General features: G+C 36.1%; 1 protein-coding gene, 1 non-coding gene and 2 pseudogenes across 3 annotated transcripts in view; 3 read left to right on the top strand and 1 right to left on the bottom strand.

The window, feature by feature from the left end:
* Positions 1–24,911, bottom strand: part of Rab6a (RAB6A, member RAS oncogene family) — a 66,961-nt gene that overhangs the window by 23,737 nt on the left and 18,313 nt on the right. For both annotated transcript variants that reach the window (XM_076846661.2, XM_076846660.2), the window contains exon 2: positions 2,219–2,277. In XM_076846661.2, coding sequence (XP_076702776.1) covers positions 2,219–2,277 — 59 coding nt within the window. The remainder of the gene's footprint in view (positions 1–2,218; positions 2,278–24,911) is intronic.
* Positions 12,606–12,712, top strand: LOC143393330 (U6 spliceosomal RNA). Its single transcript, XR_013090616.2, has one exon. It is a non-coding gene; the product is annotated as a U6 spliceosomal RNA (small nuclear RNA).
* LOC143392110 (tetratricopeptide repeat protein 14 pseudogene) lies at positions 12,683–14,021 on the top strand (annotated as a pseudogene).
* LOC143391304 (V-type proton ATPase subunit E 1-like) lies at positions 21,136–21,831 on the top strand (annotated as a pseudogene).

The raw sequence follows: 24,911 nt of genomic DNA, 5'->3' as shown, positions 1-24,911 counted from the left end.
TCGTTTCAATGGGAAGAAGACCTTTCCCATATTAGAATGAAAGAATTGGTATAATTACATATCTAGAGCTGATGTAAGGAAAAAAGTAAGAGTTTTCCTGTTCACTAACTTCTATTTCCCTAACAAACATGGTCTTCAAAGTAAGGGCCAGAGAATAGTGGTTATAGTGATATAAAGATCAGGTGTGAGGAGTATAGAATAAATATAAAATAATTATTAAACTCAGTAGAATTTATATAACCCAGCTGATACTAGCAACATATTCAAAAAGAGGAGTCTAGACATTTAACAATGTTTCCCATGGAATTTAAGGTAGAAAAGTAGGAAAGTAGAAGGTAGAAGGAAACAGAACTTGATGTTTACAAATATTATGAAAGAATTAGAGGATCTGAGGTTTTTATCTAAATTGCTGGCAGAAAATTTTATGTAATTATAATAAGAGTACTTGAACAAAAAAATTAGGATAGAAGTTGACAGTCTAAGAAGAAAATTCTATGGAGAATATCTGTAATGGTTCTACTAACCATAACATAAAAATCAATGATTTTGGTTGATCATGGAAATGAAAACACAGAAAGGAAAATAAAAATGAAAGTACAGGAGGTTAACAGATTTCTATGTGAACAATTACTAATGCCTCAAATGGTGATGGATTAGAATGAAGAAGAAAACAATGAGACAACACTTAAAGTCTTCAAAGACTTTAAATGGTAAATGATAATAATCACAAAAGAATAAAGTTTTGAGTTGGGTACAGTTGCCTATAACCCCAGGGACTTTGCAACTCCAAGGTCAATCTCAGCAATTTAGTGAGACTCCCTAGAAACTTGGAAAGACCCTATCTAGAAATAAAAAATAGAAAGGGCTGGGGATGTGGTTCAGTGGGTATGCGCCCATGGATTTAATCCCTGGTACCAAAAAGAGGAGAAAGCATTCCGTCTCTCATCCTTAAATATAATGACTCTGTTTACCATTCTGAGAAAGTTCCCGTCTATTTCTAGTTTGTTGAGTATGTATGTACTTTAAAAGTAATAAAAATTGTACCAAGTCTATGGGGTACAAAATGATGTTCTGATATATGTTTACATTGTATAATGATGATAGCAAGATAATTAGCTTATCTATCTCCTCAACCATTAATCTTTTCTCTATAATGAAACATTAAAACTCTAATAACTGACCCTTCCAAGCTAGAGATATAGCTCAGTGGCAGAGCACTTGGCCTAGCCTAACATGTGCAAGGCCCTGGGTTCAATCCTCAGTACTGCAAAAAAGAAAGAAAAAAACACCAAAAACCAAAAAACCTAACTTTTCCCATTTAAGGTTAGCCCTGCCTTCTGTCAATCATTTCCTGATCTAGTTACTGGGTTCACCATACCTGAATAATAAAACCTAAATTTTAAAGTAACTTCTTCCTTCAGCTTACTTGGCTTTTCTTTTTCTAGCTTTTTAAGATGGAAGATTAAGTTATTAGTTTAATCTTTTCTGTATAGTACTGCTTTTAAGCTGTCTTCCATTAGCTTTGATATATTGTGTTTTATCTTTTTATTTATCTCAAAGTATTTTCTAATTTCTATTATAATTTCATTTTTGACATTTATTAAGGAGTATACCGTTTAATTCCACCTATGAATTTCTCAAATTTCTTATGTTAATGATTTTTAATTTCATTAACTCATTTATTCGATTTCAAGTATAGAAAATGTTATAGAATTCCTAGACTTGGATTAATTCTCTATAAGAAAACATCCACTATCACTTCTAATTCCCTCCCTGATGGTATAGAAATGATCTTCCAATAAACTTTAGGAGGAGACAAATTGAATAAGGTTGAGAACTATGAGAAAAAGCATATATATGATCATATATATATATGTGTGTGTGTGTGTGTGTGTGTGTGTACAGTATTTATATAGTATTTTACACATTACAGAAAGTGCTTCTACATTGATGAATACATGTAAATATTACAAGTAAAATTTTAAAAATATCTTTTTTTTTTAAAGAGAGAGAGAGAGAATTTTTTAATATTTATTTTTTAGTTATCGGCGGACACAACATCTTTGTTTGTACGTGGTGCTGAGAATCAAACCCGGGCCGCACACATGCCAGGCGAGTGCGCTACCACTTGAGCCACATCCCCAGCCCTAAAAAATATCTTGAATGTTACTTCTAACACAGAATAGAAAACTATCATAAATTGATAAAAACAAATTACCTGATAAGTGTTGTCAAAACTGTCATACATGAATCTGGTGATCAAGGATGTTTTTCCAACTGAAAAGAAAAACATATTTGCTTAGTTAACACATTGTGTTCTCAGGCAATTCTATGAAGAACTGCAATTTAATTCTATGGAGAATATCTGTAATGGTTCTACTAACCCTAATTAAAAACCAACTATCCCCTAAGTTTGCCAATATTGTTGTTAAACAACAATCTCTTGTTGGAACAGAATAGAAGACACAAAGACACACCCATATAAATACAGTTACCTCATACTAGAGGAAGGAGCCATAAACATATATTGGAACAAAGATAGCCTATTCAACAAATGGTGCTGGGAAAACTGGAAATCCATAAGTAGTAGAATAAAACAACCCCTATCTCTTATCCTGCATAAAAATTAACTCAAAGTAGATCAAGGACTTAGGCATTAGACCAGAGACCCTGTACTTACTGGAAGAAAAAGTAGGCCCAACCCCACATCATATCAGCTTAGGAACCAACTTCCTCAACAAGACTCCTATGGCACAAGAAGTACAATCAAGAATCAATAAATGGGGGAGCTGGGGTTGTGGCTCAGTGTAGAGCGCTTGCCTACAATGTGTGAGGCACTGGGGTTTGATCCTCAGCACCACATATAAATAAATAAAGGTCCATCAACAACTAATAAAATATATATAAAAAAAGAATAAGTGGATGGAATCAAACTAAAAAGCTTCTTCACTGCAAAGGAAACAATCAAGAATGTGAACAGAGAGCCTACAGAACAGGAAAAAAATCTTTATCACCTGCATCTTAGAGTATTAATCTCCAGGTTATACAGAGAACCCAAAAAATTTAACACCCAAAAAACAAATAACCGGATCAATAAATGAGCAAAGGAACTGAACAGGCACTTCACAGAAGAAATACAAATGGTCAAATAATATATGAAAAAATGTTCAACATCTCTAGAATTAGAGAAATGCAAATTAAAACTACACGGAGTTTCCATCTCACTCTAGTCAGAATGGCAATTATCAAGTATATAAGTAACAATAAATGTTGGTGAGGATGTGGGGGAAAAGGTACACTCATACATCACTGATGGGACTGCAAATTGGTGCAACTGCTATGGAAAGCAGTATCGAGATTCCTTAAAAAAACTTGGAATGGAACCACCATTTGACCAAGTTGTCCCACTCCTCTGTCTATACCCAAAAGACTCAAAATCACTACAGTCACAGCCATAACAATGTTTATAGCAGCTCAATTCACAATAGCCAAACTATATGGAACTATAGGTGTCCTTAAATGGATGAATGGATACAGAAAATATGGCATACATTCACAATGAAATATTACTCAGCCATAAAGAAGAATGAAATTATGGCTTTTGTGGGTAAATGGATGGTACTGGAGAATATCAAGTTAAGTGAAATAAGCTAATTACAAAAAAACCAAAGGCCAAATGTTCTTACTGATATGTGAATGCTAACCCACAACAAGGGAGGGTAGAGAAGGAAAGAATAGAAGTCCACTGGATTAGACAAAGGGAAATGAAGGGAAGAGAGTGGGGAGGGAAATAGGAAGGACAGTAGAATTAATGGGACATAACATTCCTAGTCTTGTATTTGAATGCACTACCAGGGTAACTCCACCTCATGTATGACCACAAGAATAGGATCCTAATTAGAATAAGCCATACTCATGTATGCATAATATGCCAAACATTCTACTGTCATGTATAACTAAAAGGAACAAATTAAAAAAAAAAAAAAAAAGCACATTAGTAGTACCTTCCTATAATCCCAGCTACTCAGAGGCTGTGGCAGGAGGATCACAAATTTGAGGTCAGCCTGGACAATTTAGTGAGACACTATCTCAACATACATACATACATACATAAATGAAAAGGGCTGAGGATGTAACTCAATGCTTGCTTAGCATATAAGAGGTCCTGGGTTCCATTCCCAGTATAACAGCAGTGACAGGAAAGAGTGTTTAGTTAAGAGTTAAGGAAAATGAAGAGTCTGATCTCGGGCTGAGGTTGTAGTTTAGTGGCAGAATGCCTGTCTAGCCTGTGTGGGAGGGACACTGGGTTCGATCATTAATACTGCATAAAACAAATAAATAAAATAAAGGTATTTTGTGCATCTACAACTACAAAAAAATAATTTAAAAAAAATCTGATCTCACTACTTACAGAGAGAAATCACAAAGATTCACAATTCTATTCTGTATTGGTATTTTTAGGAAAGGACCACTAGGCCAAAAATAGTGGAAAGTTGGAAATTTCCTTAGTAATGAGCATGATTTCCAAGAGCAAAAACATACCAAATTATTCTTCTATCTTGGCACAGACTAAGTATTAAATAAATGCAAGAAATTCTATCAATTAGAAAGGCATTGGATAAATAAGTCTCTAATGCTTCCCAAAATATAAATACTTTTGGAGAGGATAAAATCCATAACAACTCATTTCCATTTTAGTATGTATTACATAAATTACATTACATTTTAGTATGAAAAGTTACTTAAACTTTTGATTTTAAGCTAATTTTTAGAGCCAGATTCTGGCCTCTACCTTTCCCTCTTTTCATATGCCCTATGAAAACCTGATAGGGAGGTGCTGGGGTTGTGGCTCAGTGGTAAAGTGCCTGCCTAGCACGTGTGAGGCACTTGGGTTGATCTTCAGCACTACATAAAAATAAACAAATAAAGGTATTATGTTCATCTACAACTTAAAAACAAACAAAAAACCTGAGGGGAAAAAGTATTCTCAGTATAGGTGGCCAGTATACAAAAATCAATTATATTTCTAGTGGCGGTGGCACAACCTAGGAGACTGAGACAGGAAGATAGTGAGTTCAAAGTCAACCTCAGCAACTTAGCAAAACTCTGTCTTAAAATAAAATATAAAAAGGGCTGAGGACATGGCTCAGTGGCTAAGCATCCCTGGGTTCCATCCTTGGTACCCTGCATCAAAAAAAAAAATTTACTTGGAGAGGAAAAAGTAAATTAGAATAGCCAAGGCAAATTTACAGAACAAAACTGGGCAACTTATACTACTAAATTTTAAGATTTATCATTAACCTACAGTAAATAAGACAATGTGATATTAAAGTACTGAAAAGGCAAGCTCCAAATGGGAAATAGTTTCAGCCTGACAGTGTAAGGTGCTACAAATACACACTCCCAGTGAAACTAGTAAAAAAAATTGTTGATATTATAACAAATTAAACATTTAATGCCTCTGAAAACAGTTCTAGCATAACAGCAAATAACAAATAAACAAAACATTTATTTTTTTAAAAAAAATTTAAAGCTCAGTAAGAAAAGAGGCAGTTTATGGTATTTGAAGCAAAAACCATAAAGAAGACTTTTTTTAAATAAAAAAAGTGTTTTTTTTAGTTGTAGATGGACACAATACCTTTACTTTATCTGTTTATTTTTATGTGGTGCTGAGGTTTGAACTCAGTGCCTCACATGTGCTAGGCAAGCGCTCTGCACTGAGCCACATTAGGTTTATTCATTAATGGCAAAAAGCCAGAAGCAAACCAAATACCTACCAATAACAGAATGTATAAATTGTGGCATCACCATAAAATTCACACAGGCAAAAGTCATATCCTACTAATATATAAAACTACATGGATAAATTTCAGACACTACATAGAATGAAAGGAAAGAGAACTCAAAGAACATAAATTGAAATAATTCCAGTTACATAAATTCAAACCTGGCAAATTTTAGTCAGAATAGAAAGGGGTTTCTAACTGGCAAAGAGGGTCAGGGAGTCTTCTGAATGCTGGAAATGATTTATATTTTTATTTGAGTGGCAGTTACGGGGGTATATAAATATGTTAAATTTCCAACAAGTCATATATTTAAGACTTCTCCAGTCAGGGGTGGTGTTGCACACCTGTAATTCCAGCGACTTGTAAGACTGAGGCAGGAGAATAGCCATGTTCAAAGTCAGCCTGGAGAACTCTGCAAAATCCTCAGCAACTTACCAAGACACTGTTTCAAAATAAAAAATTTAAAAAAGGGTTGGGGATGTATTTGAGTAGTAGAGCCTCTAGGTTCAATCTGAAAGACAAAGAAGGGGTGGAGGGAGGGAAAGGACAAACTATTCCTTTTACTCTCCAAGATTCATTCAACCTTGCCTCAAAACACTAGATTTGTTATTATACTCACAAATCCAGCTATTATAACAAATCTTTACCCAATCCTAATCAAGTTTCTTCTTTCTTTTTTTCCTTTTTTGCAGGGGATGGGAGGGTACTGGGGATTTAACCTAGGGCCAATTTATCACTGAGCTATTATCCCAAATTTATTTATTTATCTATCTACCACCTACCTACCTATATACTTATTTATTTATTTTAATACTAGGGATTTAATCCAGGGGTGCTTAACCACCAAGCCACACCCTCAGCCTTTTATTTTATTAGATAGGGTCTCATTAATTGCTGAGGTTGGGTTTGAATTGCAATCTTCCTGCCCCAGCCTCCGGAGTCACTGGGATTACAGGCATGTACCACAGCACCCAGTTTATTATTTATTCTGAGACAGAATCTCACCCAGTTGCTTAGGGCCTCTCTAAATTGCTGAGGCTGGCCTTGAACTTGAGAACTTCCTGTCTCAGCCTCCTGAGTCACTGGGATTACAGTTATGCACCATAGTGCCGGGCTCCAATTCTCATATTAAAGTAGCCACCTTAAATCAGATCAACAAAACACATAAACATCCCAACTTTTCCCTTCTCCCTAAGAGGCTACTGAACTGAGCTGAATACCATACTCCCAAAATTCACATTCACCCAGACCTTACATGGATATAAATTCTTGCCTGTTTCAATTTACACTGTAATCAAGTTAAAATAAGGTCATGCTGGATTACAGTGGATCCTAATTCAATGTAGTGCTTGTATAAGAGGAAATTTTGAATAGACAAAGGCAAACATTAGAGTTGCAACACCACAAGAGCATTATTAGAATTGTTTCATTTTGAAGCTACACATATGGAGCTATTTGGGTTTCAAAATAAATCTAATATCACAACCAATCTAATTTTTAAGGTTCCTGAACTTGTTATCCTTAGCTGATGCAGGGGTTTTTGTTGATACCTGATTTACATAAAAATTGTACCTTACACAAAATAAGAAGATAAGCATTGTTCTGGTACAAAGAATCAACAGCCAGGCGAAGTGGTCCAAGGCTCGGGAGGCTGAGGCAGAAGGATGGCAAGTTCAAAGCCAGTCTCAGCAAAAGCGAGGCACTAAGCAACTCAGTGAGACTATTTCTAATAAAATACACAATAGGGCTGGGGATGTGCCTCTGGTCAAGTGCCTCTGAATTCAATCCCCAGTACCCACATCCCCCCCAAAAAACACAACAGAATGAATAAAGGAAGGAAGGAAATCTTACTAACAGTAGCAAAAACCATGAATTATAAATGATATTGTACACTGTTAGGTCATGTAAATTACTTTTTGTCAGAAGAGGGGACTGCAGATGTAGCTCAGAGTGCCTAGCATGCATGAAGCAAAGCACCCCCCCCCAAAAAAAACTACTAAAACTGTTAAGATTCATGCAATTAACAAACTAAAAAGCAATTATTGACCCATGAAGAAGGAAAAACCTTGTTCCTACATTAATTACTGAATGTATACTCATTTGTGTTTTAACTAAAATAAGAAGTTCAAGGTTGGGGCTACAGCTCAGTGGTAAAGTATATGCTTAACATGCACAAGGCTCTGGGTTTGATCTCTAGCACCACAAAATAAATAAATATTTAAAATATGTATCATTTGTCATCATTACACCATTACATTAGTCTTGGTTGATTAATCATTACCAACACAACACTACTGTCTATCTAATTAAGTCCTTCATAAAGAAGCAGCAGTTCCATATACAAAAAGCTGTACTTTCACCCAAGACAACTAAATAGTCTAGTTTGGTTTACAAGAGTGCAATGCAATGTTCAAACATGCCATTCTAAAACGTATGTTGTTTGTCATGCATCTGAGCATTCAACCAAGTGTGGATTGATAATATTCTTTAAAAAAATTCATGTTTGGCCAGGCACATGCCTGTAATCCATGTGGCTGGGGAGGCTGACCAAGAGGATTGTAACGAGTTCCAAATCAGCCTCAGTAATTTAGTGAGGCCCTAAGCAACTCAAGAGAGGGGAGGGAGGGGGGGAGGAAGGGAGGGAGGAAGGGCAGGCCAGGGATGTGGTTCAGTGGTGAAGCATCCCTGAGTTCAATCCCTGGTACCAAAAAAAAAAAAAAAAAAAAAAAAATCTGTACTAAACATGTACAGACTTGATTTTTTTTGGGGGGTCACTATTCCCCCCAAAATACAGTATAGCTATTTACACAGCATTTATGTTATATTAGGTATTACAAGTAATGATAAATATCATAAGTAATGACTTAAAGTACACGGCAAGAAAAAAAGCATACAGGAGGATATACACAAGGTTTTACTAAGCTATTTTATATAAAGGACTTGAGTATCCATGCATTTAGTTATCCAAGGGGTCCTGGAACCAAACAAGAAGAGATCAAGGGATGACTTTTTGTAAATAATCTATAAAATTTTACAATAATATTCACAATGCCTCTTCAGTGAAATAAAACCGACATGCTAGCCTAATTTCAGCATTTATAATACTGTTTCTGAAACTGAACCATGTTTTTTTTAACATACTAATTATACCCTCTTGCACTGCTACATAAGAACTTGCATTCCAACGATCTCAATAGGATTCCTATTTCATCTTAGTATACAACAAACACTAGCAAACAATTCAGGTGTGAAACCTAATCCAAATGACAGGGCTGTATCTTTGAAATATGTGTAGTCCAGAGCAAATATAATGCAAAACTGAACCTACTCACATATTTCTTCATTTGAACAAGCACATACTAAAAGCCAGGGACTGAATGAATATAAAAGCAATTAAAACTTAGTCCTGTCAAGGTTAAGTGTGCAAGACAGAAATAATTATTGTGGTATTATAAAAAGTACAGAAGTTATGTTATGGGAAGGGAACAGTTTCTATAATGAGACTGGATGGTAAGAAAAAACTTCCCAGAGAATAATGACTTTATAGATGAGATCTGAAGGAGACATTAGTCAGAAAAATTAACAAACTTCATGACTTTCCCTGTATCAGAAAACTTATTTTTAGAACATAACAAATTTAAATCTGTAACTCTACCTAAGATTAACAGAATTCTTCAAATTCAAGTAAGAAAAGCTAATTTGTAATGAACCATATGCAGGATATTACTTTAAGATACAGTTAAGATAGTTTAAGATACTCTTTTCAGTTTTTTACTTCAAATATTAAACCTATCCCAATTTCTTACCGAGTAAACAGGCAATATTTGAGGAGACAGCTTCTGGATTTGAATTCTAGTCCTACTTTTCCCATACCACAAAATTTGCCCTTTTAAGGCAAAAAATTCAATCATTTTCAGTATATTCAGACAGTTGTGCAACCACCATTACTAACAAGTCCAGAACATTTTCATCACTCAAAAAAAAAAAAAACAAACAAAAAAAAAAACTCCTACAACCATTTAATTTCCCATTTTCCCATTTCTCCCATTCCCCAGACCTTGGTAACCACTAATCTACTTTCCTCTCTATGGATTTGTCTATTCTACCTATCAACTTTACTAGCTATGTAACTTGTACAGCTTAATCTTCCCAATTTTATAAAATAAGGATAACATTTCCTATCTTGATTGCTTAATACCAGAAAGTGCTTAATATGATTGGCCATGCTCAGTGAATGCAGTAAGCCATTAATATTTTAGAAGATAGTCCCCTTTCTCAATCTAAGATTTCACTGGAAAATTGAAGATAATTCAAAACAAAGGTATCTCTTAACTGAAAACAAGTGCTAGCAGGTGGGGGTATAAATCAGTAGTGGAGTGGCTTAGCATGCTTAAAGGCTCTGGGTTCAAAACCTAGCACTGCCAAAATAAAAAACAAAACAAGTATAGTCCATAAAGCAGGTTTAATAAACTTCAAGGTTTTGAAATCATGAAGAATATGTTCTCTGCCTTCAGTGAAACTAAACAAGAAATGTATAACTAAACATAATCTAGAAAGTCCTGAAATGCTTGGAAATAATGATAACACCCTCACTGGCTCCTTTGTTCCTTTCTTTTTTTTAGTTGTAGATAAAACAACACCTTTATTTTATTTTTTATTTTTATGTGGTGTTGAGGATCGAACCCAGCGCCTCACATGTGCAAGGTGCTCTGCTGCTGAGCCATAATTCCTCCTTTCTTTCCTTCCCTTTTCTTTTTTTAAACACTGGAGATTGAACCTAAGACCTTGCACAAGGAACTACATCCTTGGCCCTTTTTAATTTTGTATTAGTTTTGAGACAAGATCTGGCTAGGCTGCCCAGAATGAACTTTGAACTTGTTATCCTCCTGCCTCAGACTCCAAAGTAGCTGGATTACAGCATTATAACACCTATGCCTGCTATTTATTTTATTTTCCTTTAAAAATTTTTATTGGTACATTATATGTAATAATGGGATACACTGTGATAATCAGACATTGTGCCAGCTATTTCTTTCCTTTCTTTCTTTTTTTTTTTATGGTGCTGGGAATGGAACCCTCTGCTCTGGCACTGTACCCCGCAACCCAAGAAGTATTATTTGTAACCCCTGGATTTACAAAGTCACAGATTACTAAAAATAATCTGAACTGCATGATAATGAAATTTTAACAAAGTATGCACTATTCAAAATAGCTAAAAAGTGGAAACAAACCAAATGTCCATCAATTGATGAATGTATAAACAAAAAGTGATTATCCATGCAATGGAATATTACTCAGTCATGAAAAGGAACGAGGTACTGATACCTGCTACCAAAAGAAAGTACCTTGAAAACACCACATTAAAAGACAAGTCAAAGAAGATCATATGGGGGCTGGGGTATGGCTCAGTGGTAGAGTGCTTGCCTAGCATGTTGGAGGCGCTGGGTTTGATCCTCAGCACCACATAAAAATAAAGGTATTGTGTCCAAGTACAACTAAAAAAAAATATTCCAAAAAAAAGATCATATGTAATTCCATTTATTACACATTTAAAACCGGCAAATAAAATAGATTAGTGATTGCTTACATCTGGGGAGGGGGAAATAGTGAGTGATAGCTAAAGGAGTCAGGGATTCTTTTTGAGGTTGCACCACTTTGTAAATATAATATATACTATAATATATAATAATATACAGTAAATGGCACATATATTATATATATATATATATCATATACCATTGAACCATACACTTCAAGTAGTTGAATTATATAATTTTATCTCAATAAAGCTGTTAAAGAACTTATGGGAGCTGGGCGTGGTGGTGTACACCCATAATCACAGCAACTTAGGAGACTGAGGCAGGAAGTTTCCAAGTTCAAAGACAACCTCAGCAACTTAGCCAAGTCCTGCCTAAAAATTAAAAAGGGCTGGGGATATGGCTTAGTGGTTAAGTGCCCCTGGGTTCAATCCCTAGTATCAGAGAGAGAGAGAGAGAGAGAGAACGAGAACTTATGGGGCCAGGTATTGTATTATACAACTATAATTCCATCTACTGGAGGCTGAGGAAGGAAGACTGCAATTCAAAGGCCAGTCTGGACAACTTAGCAATACCCTTTCTTGAAATTTAAAAGAAAAGGGCTGGGGATGTATCTTAGAATGCACAAGGCCCTGGGTTCAATTACCAGTATTGCCCCAAAACATTCGCACATGTGTGCTTGCACGTGCACACACACACAAAATTTATATGGATGATGAATAGTGGTGATGGTGGTATAAATAATGTCAATATACTTTTTTGGTACCAAGGATTGAGCCCAACAGAGCTTAACTGCTGAGCCATATCACTAGTCCTTTTTAGTTTTTTGAGACAAGGTCACTAGGTTGCTTACCGTGTCATTAAATTGCTGAAGATAGCTTTGAACCTGTCTGTGATCCTCCTGTCTCAGTCTCCTGAGCTGCTGGGATTACAGGTGTGTGTCACCATACCCAGCTGTGAATGTACTTAATATCATTGAACTATAAGCCTAAAAATGCCTAAAATTGTAACTTTTGTTACAAGTTATATAGCACAATTTTTTAATTTTCTTTTTTGCAGAGCTGGGGATCAAACTCAGGGCCTCATGCACGCTAGGTAAGTGCTCTACCATTGACCCATGTCCCTACCCCTTTATATCTTATTTTAAGATAGGGTGTCAATAACTTGTCCAGGTTGGTCAAGTTGTGATCCTCCTACATCAGCCTCCCTAGTCCCTTGGATTACAGGCATGCACAACCATGCCTGGCTTTTACCACAATTTTTGTTAAAAACCTCTTAATAGGTGCTCGCTTTGGTAGCACATACAATAAAATTGGAAGGATACAGAGAAGATTAGCATGGCCCCTGCGCAAGGATGACATGCAAATTCGTGAAGCGTTCCATATTTTTTATTTTAAGGTTGGACGCCATGTGGATGCTATGAATGAATACAATAAAGCTCTGGAAATAGATAAGCAAAATGTGGAAGCTTTGGTAGCTCGTGGAGCATTATATGCAACAAAAGGAAGTCTGAACAAAGCAATAGAAGACTTTGAGCTTGCATTGGAAAACTGTCCAACTCACAGAAATGCAAGAAAATACCTCTGCCAAACACTTGTAGAAAAAAGAGGGCAACTAGAAGAAGAAGAAAAGTTTTTAAATGCTGAAAGTTACTATAAGAAAGCTTTGGCTTTGGATGAGACTTTTAAAGATGCAGAGGATGCTCTGTCGAAACTTCATAAATATATGCAGAGAAAAACAAGTTGAAAAGGAAGAAAAGAAGAAAATAGAAACAAGTGCAGAAAAGTTGTGTAAGCTCTTAAAAGAGGAGAAAAGGCTAATGAAGAAGAAAATCATCCTCCTCTTCAAGTGTTTCTTCTGCTGATGAATCAGTTTCTTCCTCATCTTCTTTCTCTTCTGATCACAGAAGGCATAAGAAACGAAAGAGGAACCAGTCAGAGTCTTCTTGCAGTTCCAAAAGGCATTCATCTAGGGCATCCTCAAGTCAGATAGATCAGAACAGGAAAGAGGAGTGCTATCCAGTTCCATCTTTTCTTAACCAAAAATAAGAAGTGGAAAAACTACTGGAAAAGCAAGACAGGTTTCAATATCAAAAGACACAGGTAAAAGAGAAAGATAAGTGCCCTCTTTCTTCCTCTTCAGCTGAAATACCAGATGATTTTAGAAGTAGGTCTGAAGATCCAAGAGATTTTCACAATAGCTATAAAACCCAGGCAAGTAGTAGCAAAACTGAAAAGCCATATAAATCAGAAAGACATTTTTCCAGTAGAAGAAATTCCTCAGATTCCTTCTATAGGAATTCAGAGGACAAGATAAAAATGTATGGTCACAGGAGATTTGAAAAAGACATAGAAGGAAGAAAAGAGCACTATAGAAGGTGGGAGCCAGGTTCTATGAGGTATTCCACTTCACCAGCAAGTTCAGACTACTCTTGGAAGTCAGTTGAAAAACACAAAAAATACACTTATTCTGGATGACGTGATTTCAGTAGACATGAGCAAAGAGTAAATACAAATCAAGAATATGACAGAGAGGACAATTCTGGGGAAGATAACAAAACAGAAATTCCAGAAGAAGATGGACTAAATAGCAAAGAGCAACCAGAAAGCAGAGTTAAAAAAAATTACCTCAAAACTTACTCAATATATTTAATCAGATAGCTGAGTCTGAGAAAGAAAAAGGAAATAAGCAAAAATAATAATATTTCATGGAAATCTGTATGGTTACACTAAAATGCTGTTGAAAGTTTTCGGGTGTTTTAGTCATTAACAATCTGATGCAGAAATGTCTTCTGCTCTTAAGATTATTTGTAAAGATTACTGAATCCCTTTTTTTTTTTTTTTTAATCTCAAATTTTATTTGTTTCAGTTGTAGGTCCCTTTGTCACAACCTGAGTTTTAGGCTTTTTGTGGGTATGTTTAGTGTATTTCTTACTCTATTTAAACTTCTTCACCTGAAGATAATTCTCTGACAGCATTGTTTCTTTGTTATATTATGGTGTGTGAGAATTTTGTGGCTCACCTACCTTGCCGTATGCAAGAAAATTAAATTCATGCATTGAACACTTGGATCACTTTCATCAAAAATTGTATCTTCTGTTCAATTAAAAGCCCTCAGCTTTTGAAAAAAAAAAAAAAAACACCTCTTAATAGCAAAAAATAAAAAGTAAAACCAAAAAACTACAGAGGATTTGTAAAGAATACCAGGATTCAAAGAATGTAAGACTGGTGTTTGTACAAATGAAGAAGCTTCAATTATCCTGCAACCCATAAATGACAAATTATGACCCACTTCACAATTCTTGGTCAGTTACACAGGCCAAATAGTACTGAATCTGACCAATTAGATATTTATAATTTTCTACTTATTTTTTAAATCACAGACACTGCTATAAAATATTAATGCACTATCAGAATCACAGCTTAAATAATATGCTATGATTTTAAGAACACAGCTAAGCAAAAAACATTATTTATAGTCACTGTTCCATCATGATAACAAAGACAGCTGAGAAAAGTACCTGGGGATCACAGTAGAAAAACTCAGCTGCAAGCCAACTTCACTGCACTATCATATCCAAGGATGTCTCCCCTAGGTGATGCAATTCTATAGCAAAACAGAAAATCAATTAAACCAAGCTAGACTATTTTAATGTTGCTAATCCAGTCCATAACACTGAAGTTTAGTAACATAGCAGCCTTTTTCTAGACCTACACTGAATAAAGATTTTGTTTCTCCTAAAGTTATGAAACAAAAACCACATTTACACAATCATATATTTAAATGAAGAGAATGAGTTTGGTTACACATATTTGTTGAATTAAATAACATCGAATCTATGACTCCAAAGTTCCTTTTAGTAAAGGTGTTTTATTTCTTTACAATATTTATTAGATTCTCTGAGTTTCAGGATGATAAAAGTGGTAATACTCAAAGAGCTAAAAACCTACCTACACATAAAGCATGCATATGGGGGACTGGAGATATTGCTCAGAGGTAGAGAACACTTGTGTTTCAATTCCCAACACCACAGGAAAAAAGAAAAAACAAAAAAAGTGGCGCAAAGATGTTACTGCTTTAGTCATAACTGCCAAAAATTATAAGCAATTAAAATGTCCTTCCGTAGGTAAGTGGATAAACAAACTGAAGTATACCCAGTAATGGAATTTATTCAGTACTAAAAAGGAATAAACTATAAAACCATGAGACATGTAGGAACTATAAATGTATGATTCTAAATGTAAGAGGCCAATCTAAAAAGACTGTAAGATTCCAACTACTATAGGACATTCTGGAGAAGGCAAAACTAAGGAAACAGTAAAAATATTAGCTGGCCAGGGGCTAGAAGTAGGGATAAACAGGGAGAGGACAGAAGATTTTAAAACTTTTTTTTTTTTAATTTATTTCTTACATATATGACAATAGTAGAGTGCATTACATTCATAATTACATTCATAATTATCCATTCACAGCAAAATTTTTGTACTCTCTATATAAAGTATGTTCATACCAAATTATACCATTATACATGAGCGCTCTCTCTCTCTTTTTTTTTTTTTGCAAAACTTTGTGTTTTTTAAAAGTGTGAAAACTCTCTGTATGAGACAACAATGATGGATACATATCATTATACATTTGTTCAAATTCACAGAATGTTCACCAAACCTCAAGTGAAACCTAATATAAATGATGGACTCTAGGTAATAATTATGTAGATTCATCATTTTAAATAAATCTACCACTCTAATGGTGGATACTGAAAAAGGGTAAGACTAAGTATTTGCATAGGCAAGGAGTGTATATGAAATCATGGTGCTTTTCTCTCAATTTTGCTGTGAACCTAAAATTGATCTAAAAAAACCCTAAATTAAAAAAAATTTTTACTCACATTAAAGTTGAAAACAAGAAAGATGCAAATATATTAACATCCACTAGATATTTTTACCAAAGATAAAAAGTAAATAAATATTATAATGCTTACATGACTAGTATTTATTTCTTACTTCATTCCAAAACTATTAATTGCTAGTAAATAAGGAAGTTGAGAGATGAAAATGCAAAAACAAATAAGGTCTGTATCTAAAATGAGTTTACAATCCACTGAAAGAAATAAACATGCATACATACAAAAGAACAAGAGAAGGAAGCACTGTGCTGTGCCTAACCTATGGACTGACGGGTTAACCTTTTCTCAATTTATAAAACATTCCAGGGCTCCCCAGCATCCATAAGATAAAGTCAAGTCTTTAGCAGGTATTTAAACACTTTTACAATCAAACTTGAGCCGAGCCTCTAGTCTCATCTCCCACCCTTGACAAACATTAACACCATTGCCAATCATGGAAGGCTATTACTTATTCTCCAAATGTACTATGTACTTTGGAGCCTGAGCCTTTTCTCATATAATGAAATTTTGTGGAACTTATCTTTCCTGGTTACATTATGAGCTTATAAATTTGTTATCACATATGGTTATGCCTGAAGAAAAGAAAAAATTAAATTGTCTTTCAAAATTATATTCAGCCTCAAGTCTTGAAAAGTATTTCAGATAGCACAAGTTATACATTAACAGTGTGGGAAGGGGGCTGGGTTGTGACTCAGTGGTAGAACACTTACCTAGCATGTGCGAGGCCCTGGGTTCAGTCCTCAGCACCATGTAAAAATAAATTTTAAAAGGTATTGTGTCCAACTACAACTCAAAAAATAAATATTAAAAAAAAAAAAAGAAGAAGAAGAATGTAGCCGGTACTGTGGTCCATGTCTGTAATCCCAGCAGCTCAGGAGGCTGAGGCAAGAGGATTGTGAATTCAAAGCCAGCCTCAGCAATGGTGAGGTGGCTAAGCAACTCAGTGAGACCTGTTTCTCTAAATAAAATACAAAACAGGGATAGGGATGTGGCTCAGTGGTTGAGTGCCCCTTAGTTCAAATTCTAGTAAACCCCTCTCCCCCCAAAAAACAATGTATCATAAGGATAAAAGATGAGTCAAGGGCTGGGGATGTGGCTCAGTGGTTAGGCACTCTTGTGTTCCATCTCTAGCACCAAAAAAAAAAAAGAGCTAGGGATGTAGCTTAGTCAAAGACCTGTGGGTTCAATTTCCAGTATTACAAAAACAAACAAACAACAAACACACACACACACACACAAATCCACCATCTTCTTAATGTGCTTTTTTTTTTTTCCTAGACAATTTTTCCCTTTCTTGTGTTATTTGAATTTGTAGTCTTTTGAAAATCATTTCATAATCCACCCCCAACTGGGTGAGGGTTGAACCCAAGGGCATTCTACCACTGAGCCACATCCCAACCCCTTTTTCTTTTTCTTATATTTTTGAGACAGAAGCCCCCTAAGCTGTTCAGTCTGGCCCTGAACTTGAGAGCAAGGACTCAGCCTCTGGAGGTGCTGGGATTATAGGCATGCCCCACTGTACCCAGTTTATTGATAATTATATTAAATGTAAATGTACTGATGTTTCAATTTTTAAAAGTTTATCTGATTGGACAAGCACAAAGTCTAACTAATGACTAAACTATATGCTACTTATTAAGACATCTGAAATCTAAGAATATAAAGAGGCTGAAAATAAAGAGAGAAAACACAACCAAAAGATGGTATTATATTATTATCAAAGTAAAGCCAGTGGGCACAACAGCGGTACATGCCTGTAATCTCAGGGCCTCAGGAGGCTAAGGCAGGAAGGTCCTGAGTTCAAAGCCAACCTCAGCAACTTAATTAGGCCCTAAGCAATTTAGCAAAACCCTGTCTCAAAAAATAAAGAGAGCTGGAGATGTGGATCAGTGATTAAGCACCTCTGGGTTCAATCTGATACCAAAAAAAAAAAAAAAAGTAAAGCCAGATGCAGTAGCATTCCTGAAGTCCCAGATATCCAACTCAGAAGGCTGAGGCAGGAGGATTACCTGAGGCCACTTTTGAAAGCTTGGTTGGAGATTCTAATAGGAAAGCCTAGCTACCTGAGAATGGTTCTCCTCTACTGGAGAAGACCTTTTTCATCAAGTATGTAGCTTTGGGAGGGTAGAACCTGGAGTACCGAGAGAGGAAGGGGACACCCTCCTGGCCCACCAGATCAGTTCAGTCAACCCTGGCAATCCATGGGGTTACAGTGCACCGTCATATCCTTGAGCCCAGGTTGAGACCAGCCTGGGCAACCTATTGAGATCCTATCTCAAAAAAAAAAAAAAAAAAAAATGAGTAAAAGCAAAACAAACAATAATTAAAGTAAGGGCTGGGGTTGTGGCTCAGTGGTAGAGTGCTTGCCCTAACACATGTGAGGCCCTGGGTTTGATCCTCAGCACCACATATAAATAAATTAAATAAAGGTATTGTGTTCATCTACAACTAAAAAAAATTTGTAAAAAAATTAAAGAAAACTTTAGAGCAAAAAGAATTACTAGAAATAAAGAGGAACACCTGAGATGATGGTCAAAGATTCAATTCACAAGCCAGGCATGGTGGCACACACCTGTAATCTCAGTGGCTCAGAGACTGAGACAGGAGGATTGAGAGTTCAAAGCCAGCCTCAGTAATTTAGCAAGGCCCTAAGCAACTTGTCAAGACCCTGTCTCTGAATAAAATATAAACCAGCATGTGGTTAAAAGACTTAACCCAGTGGTTAAGCACTGTTGGGTTCAATCCCTGGTAGATACACACACACACACATAAACACACACACACACACACACACACACACACACACACACATCACCATGAAAATGTAACATTTTAAAAGATGTATGCCAAACATTAAAATCTTAATAGCACATAAAATAAAAATGAAAAGAATATAAATGTAATCATATAGAGCCACAATCACAGTGAGAGGGTTTTTTGGTCTTGTTTTTTAACATTTTTTAGTTGTAGATGGACATAATACCTTTATTTATCTTTATGTGATGCTGAGGATCAAACCCAGGTCCTCACACATGCTAGGTGGACGCTCCACCACTGAGGCACAACCCCAGCCCCTCACAGTGAGAGATTTTAACATTTTTCTTTCAGTAACAGAACAGACAAAAGTTCAATAAGGACACAGATCTAAACTACAAGATTAACAAAACTGAGTCATCAACTGGGCCCAATGGCACACACCTGTAATCCCAGCAGCTCAGGAAGCTGAGGCAGGAGGATTGTGAGTTCAAAGCCAGCCTTAGCAATGGCAAGGTGCTAAGCAACTCCGTGAGACCCTGTGTCTAAATAAAATACAAAATAGGGCTAGGGATATGGCTCAGTGGTCGAGTGCCCCTGGGTTCAATCCCTGGTACTCCCCCCAAAATAACCCTGAGTAATCATATGCAGAATTTATACCTAACAAATGCAAAATACACATTATTTACATGTAGACAAAACATATTCATAAAATCTCAAATTTAATGACAGCATTAAAGGGAAATTTTATATAATTATACTCACACATATATAGCATGTATTAGGGTGCAAAAAGCAAAAAAAATAATGAGCTATGTATATCTTTCAAAAAATTAAGAAAGATCAACAAAATAGACCCTAAGAAACAAGAAATTAAGGAAGCAGGAGACAAATACACAAGGAGAAGGACCAACAAGACCTATAAGGTGTCCACCAAAAGCTCACGTGTGAGACAATGTACATAGATTCAGGGGGAAAATGATTGGGTTCTAGAGTTTTAACCCAATCATTGAATTAATCCCCTGATTGGGATTAACTGAGTGGTAAGGTGTAGCTGGTGGAGATGGATATTGAGGGGTGGTTTTGGGCATGTTTGCATCTGGCAAGTGGAGACCTCCCTCCCTACTTCCTGATCATGTAAGCTGGTTCCCTCTGCCACACTTTTCTGCCATAATGTCCTATGTCCTGCCTTGCCTTGAGTCCCAAGGAATGGAGCATGCTGTCTACGGATTGGAGACCTCTGAAACTGCAAGATGCGAAATAAATTTCCTCCTCTATTCTGGTCTGGTCCTTTTAATCATAGCAGCGCAAAAGCTGACTGAAACAAAACCTTAATTTAAAAATCTTCCCCATAGGGGCAAAAGGCTAAGATTTACTTTTGAATAAATGAATAAGTTAGGAGGTTGCTCTCTGGGAAATCAGCAACTTGTATATAGTTATAATGAGTAAGATAGTCTGGTACTGCTGAAAGGGTAGACAAACTAAATGACAATAGAATTCCAGAACCAGACCAATAAATTTATACACAATTATTACAAAGTGACATGTTAGAGCAAGGGGGAAAAGGTTATCTTAATACGTGGGGCTACAGTGGTACAGCTCTTGCCTAGCATACAATCCCCAGCACCACAATCAATCAATCAATCAAAATATTATGTGGTAGCTGGTAGTATAGCTCAGATTTAGAGCATGTTCCCAGGTTCAAAATTATAGCTCCAAAACAAACAAAAAATATATAATGTAGGGATAATTATGTATCCATACTGGGCTATAACACACACACACACACACACACACACACACACACATGCAAAATATATATATATATATATATATATAATTCTAATAAAAAAATGAAAGTTAAAAGAAGGCAAAAAATCTGACATCTACTTCACAGTACACATAAAACTAATTTCTGTGGATTATAACCTAAATGTGAAAGGCAAAGCAAAACAAATTTAAAAACCATTATAAAATTTATAATAAATTCCAAACATGGCACATGCCTATAATCTCAGCTGTTATTGAGGCTGAGGCAGAAGGATCATAAGTTCAAAGACAGTCTGGGCAACTTAGCAAGACCCTCTCTCAAAAAATAAAAGAGCACTAGATTAATTTTTCCGTTGCCCACTGGCCTAGCGTTGCTTTTGCCATGGCTCTCAGTGATGCTGACATGCAGAATCAGGTAAGTCCCAGTGGAATTAAACTACCATTCCACTACCAATAAAGCACATGATGGCTTTCACTGAACAAGAAGCCAATGAGAAAGCAGAAGAAACAGACGTGAAGGCAGAAGAAGAATTCAACATTGAGAAAAGCCATCTTGTGAAAACCCAAAACCTGGATATTATGAAATACTATGAGAAGGAAGAAAAACAAATTGAGCAGCAGAAGAAAATTTAGATGTCCAATTTGATGAATCAAGCAAAGCCCAGTCCTTAGAGCAAGAGGTGACCTTATCATTGACTTACTGAATGAAGCAAAATAGAGAGTCAGCAAGGTGGTAAAAGATACAACCAGGTATCAAGTGCTGCTGGATCAGCTGGTCCTCCAAGCTCCATACCAGTTGTTGGAGCCCCTAATGACTGCTCACTGCAGGAAACAAGGTTTTCCTCTGGTAAAGGTTACACAAAATTGTCACCAAGAAGGATGTTGATCGATCAGGAGGCCTATACCCTGCCTGAGGAAATAGCTAGTGGAGTTAAGAGTTAAGATCTACAATGGGGATGGTAAAATAAAGGGTTCCAACACCCTGGAAAGCCAGCTGGATCTCACAGCCCAGCAGATGATGCCTGAAATATGGGGAGCCTCGTTTGGTGCAAATGCCAATAGGAAGTTTTTGGACTAAGCCCTTGGGAGGTGAAATTAATCCACTGCTGTACTTATAAGAAGCAAAACTGTTGTTGTTTTGATATTTATATTTGTTAATGGATATCTTTCTGTAACTAACACCGTTGGCCTAATATTAGCAATGGGAGGTGGTTCATTCAGTGTGATCAGGACCCAATTATGGTTCATCTGAGGTACTACAGTTTTTATTTGGTTCTGCAGCATGAAGGGGAGGGGTCAGAAAGTACTGCATGGACTATACCAAGTCTCCTGTTCTTTTCATTGTTCTAATTACCTAGTCTACATGGTGATATGCATGGTGTCCCTTGCTATTTAGGTGTGGGGCATGCATTCCTTCTAGCAGTAGTACCTTCATTGTTATCTATTTGGACCTAGAATTTTCCTTTATCTGTAAATGTGATTTAAAAATCACGAAAACAAAAGGTTTACGTGGAAAACAAAAAATAAACAAAGGGTAGGGATAAAGGACCCCTGAGTGGAAACCCTATTATGTATTATGTAGGGAGATGTGGGGGAGAAAACACACACACACATGCACACTATATCTATATACACAGAGACAGAGAGAGGGAGAAAAGACTAATTCATTACTCATGTATGAAGAAGCTTTTTGTTTTTGTTTTGTATCCAGGATTGAACCCAGTTGTGCTTTAACCACTGATCCACATCTTTAATCCTTTTTACCTTTTAAGACAGGGTCTTGCTAAATTGTTGAGGATGGCCTTGAACTTGCAATCCTCCTGCCTCAGTCTCCCCTGTCACTGGAATTACAGGCTTGTGCCATCGCATCAGGCTGGGGAAGCTGCTGCTATAGTGTTGTGTCTGTGCCAGCCTTTTTATTTATATTTTACTTAGAGACAAGGTCTCCCTAAGTTGCTGAGGCTGGCATTGAACTTGTGATTCTCCTGCCTCAGCTTGCTGAGCTGCCAGGATTACAGGTGTACACTACCACACACTGTGAAACTTCTTAATTAGGACACAAAAATCTCTAATCATACAGAAAAGACTGATAAATTTATTTTCATTAACATTTAACATTTTCTGTTCATGAAAAAATTGCTACTGAGTGACAAAAATCAAGCAAGCAGGTTGGTGTGCTTAGGGAAAACATGTACATCTTTTGAACACATGCTTTGTAGGAGAGGATGAAGCAATACCATCTGTGTTAAAAATTTTTGTTTAACTTTTTGTTTCTCAAAGACTGAATCTCTTTTATGTGCACATTAACTTTTCACCTGATGGCATATTTTAACCCAATAACTTTCAAACTTGAAAAATATTTCTGGATATCACAATAATGAAATAATGAAAAAAATTTAAATCCAAGGAAGAAACACAAAGCTTGACAATATTCTCCCTCCAATTCTAGTAGAACAAATATTAAACAACACCAGTTTTCAAAAATTCACAGCTAGAGCTGGGTGGGGTGGCTGGGGATGTGGTTTGGTGGTTGAATGCCCCTTAGTTCAATTCCCAGTATTCCCACCCCCCCCAAAAAATTTCACAACTAGTAAATGAAAGTCACAAGTCTCATGGAATTTTAAATTGGCAAAAAACATTAAAAAATAGGAATATATCATTTTGAGAGAATAAACTTTTCTGTATTTTAGTTCAAGGCAGGTTGGCTTTTGTTTGTTTAATTTCTTTTTTAATATTTATTTTTTTAGGTGTAGATGAACAACCCAGTGCCTTTATTTTTATGTGGTGCTGAGGATCAAACCTGGGCCCCAATCGTGCTAGGCGAGTGCTCTACCGCTGAGCCACAATCCCAATCCCTTGTTTAATTTCTTGTTTTCAAAAAGGAGAAACCCCACTCCCCTGCCCAGGGCTGGGATTGTGGCTCAGTGGTGGAGAGCGTGCCTAGCATGTGTGGAGCACTGGGTTTGATTCTTGGAACCACATATAAATAAATAAATTAATTAAAATAGAGGTTCATCGACAACTAAAAATTAATATTAAAAAAAGGAGAACCCCCAAATAGTAGATCAGGATCTGTCTCTCACTTGCTCAGCATTCCAGCCAATGCTTCCTACTTATAATGAAGTTACCCCCAAAATTCCAGAAAAAGGGAGTTACATTCTACTCTTCATACTGTCCACTCAAGGATACACTTCAGCATCTTTTCACAAATTCCTGTCCATTTATATCAGACTCCAAAGTTAAAATAGCTCCTTTTCCCAGCAAGATTAGCAACATCTAAATTTAAAACCTAATTTGCATGTCCTCTGTATTCATTCAAAGCTCTTTAGCTAAGCTTATTCTCAAAATCTTTAATAGTGCATTAATTGTATTCTCCTAGATAAAGAAATTTCACTCATTCATTCATTGGCAGTTCTGGGAACTGAACCCAGGTGATGGAACATACTATGCCAAAAATGAGATCTAGATTTTTTAATTTTTAATTTTTTCTTTTTTGTAGTTCTGGGGATTTAGGGCCTCAAATATATCAAGCTAGCACATTAACACTGAGCTCCACTCTCAGCCCTAAAATTTAATTGATCATTTCAATCAGAGACTAATTAATCTTATCATGGGTAGTATGGCTATTCATTTTTTATTTTTATATTTTCCTCTACTACTTCTAGGCAAACACATTATATAGCATTCATTCTACCATTTTTCTCCCTATCTGGCCTCCCACCAATACCATATAATAGATTTATATAATAGAGACTGAAAGAAACCTGAAGGAAGTTCATGCTAGGTGAAGTGATTCAGGCCTAAAATCCCAGATGTTTAGGATGCTAAGGCGGGAAGATCTCAACTTCAAGACCAATCTCAGCAATTTAGTGAGGCTGTGTCAAAATAAATAAAAAGGTCTGGGGATATAATAGCTCAAGAGACAAACACATCTGGAGTCAATGGTGGAGGCTTATATCAAGACAAGGAAGGAAAACTAAAACTAGGGAACAGAACATTTAATCAACAAATATTATGCTACAGAACACAAAATAGGAATCGTTAAGAGTTGTAGGTATATTCCAGGTTTCATCTGAACACATTTAGCTTTTTCCAAACCCACTTCTTTGGGCTGCGATTGTGACTCAGTGGTTGAGTGCTTGCCTCGGTGAGGCCCTG

This window comes from Callospermophilus lateralis, chromosome 2 (assembly GCF_048772815.1).
Source record: "Callospermophilus lateralis isolate mCalLat2 chromosome 2, mCalLat2.hap1, whole genome shotgun sequence".
NCBI lineage: Eukaryota > Metazoa > Chordata > Mammalia > Rodentia > Sciuridae > Callospermophilus > Callospermophilus lateralis.
The sequence above is the reverse complement of the archived record's forward strand: the minus strand, read 5'-3'. Positions and strand labels throughout refer to the sequence as shown.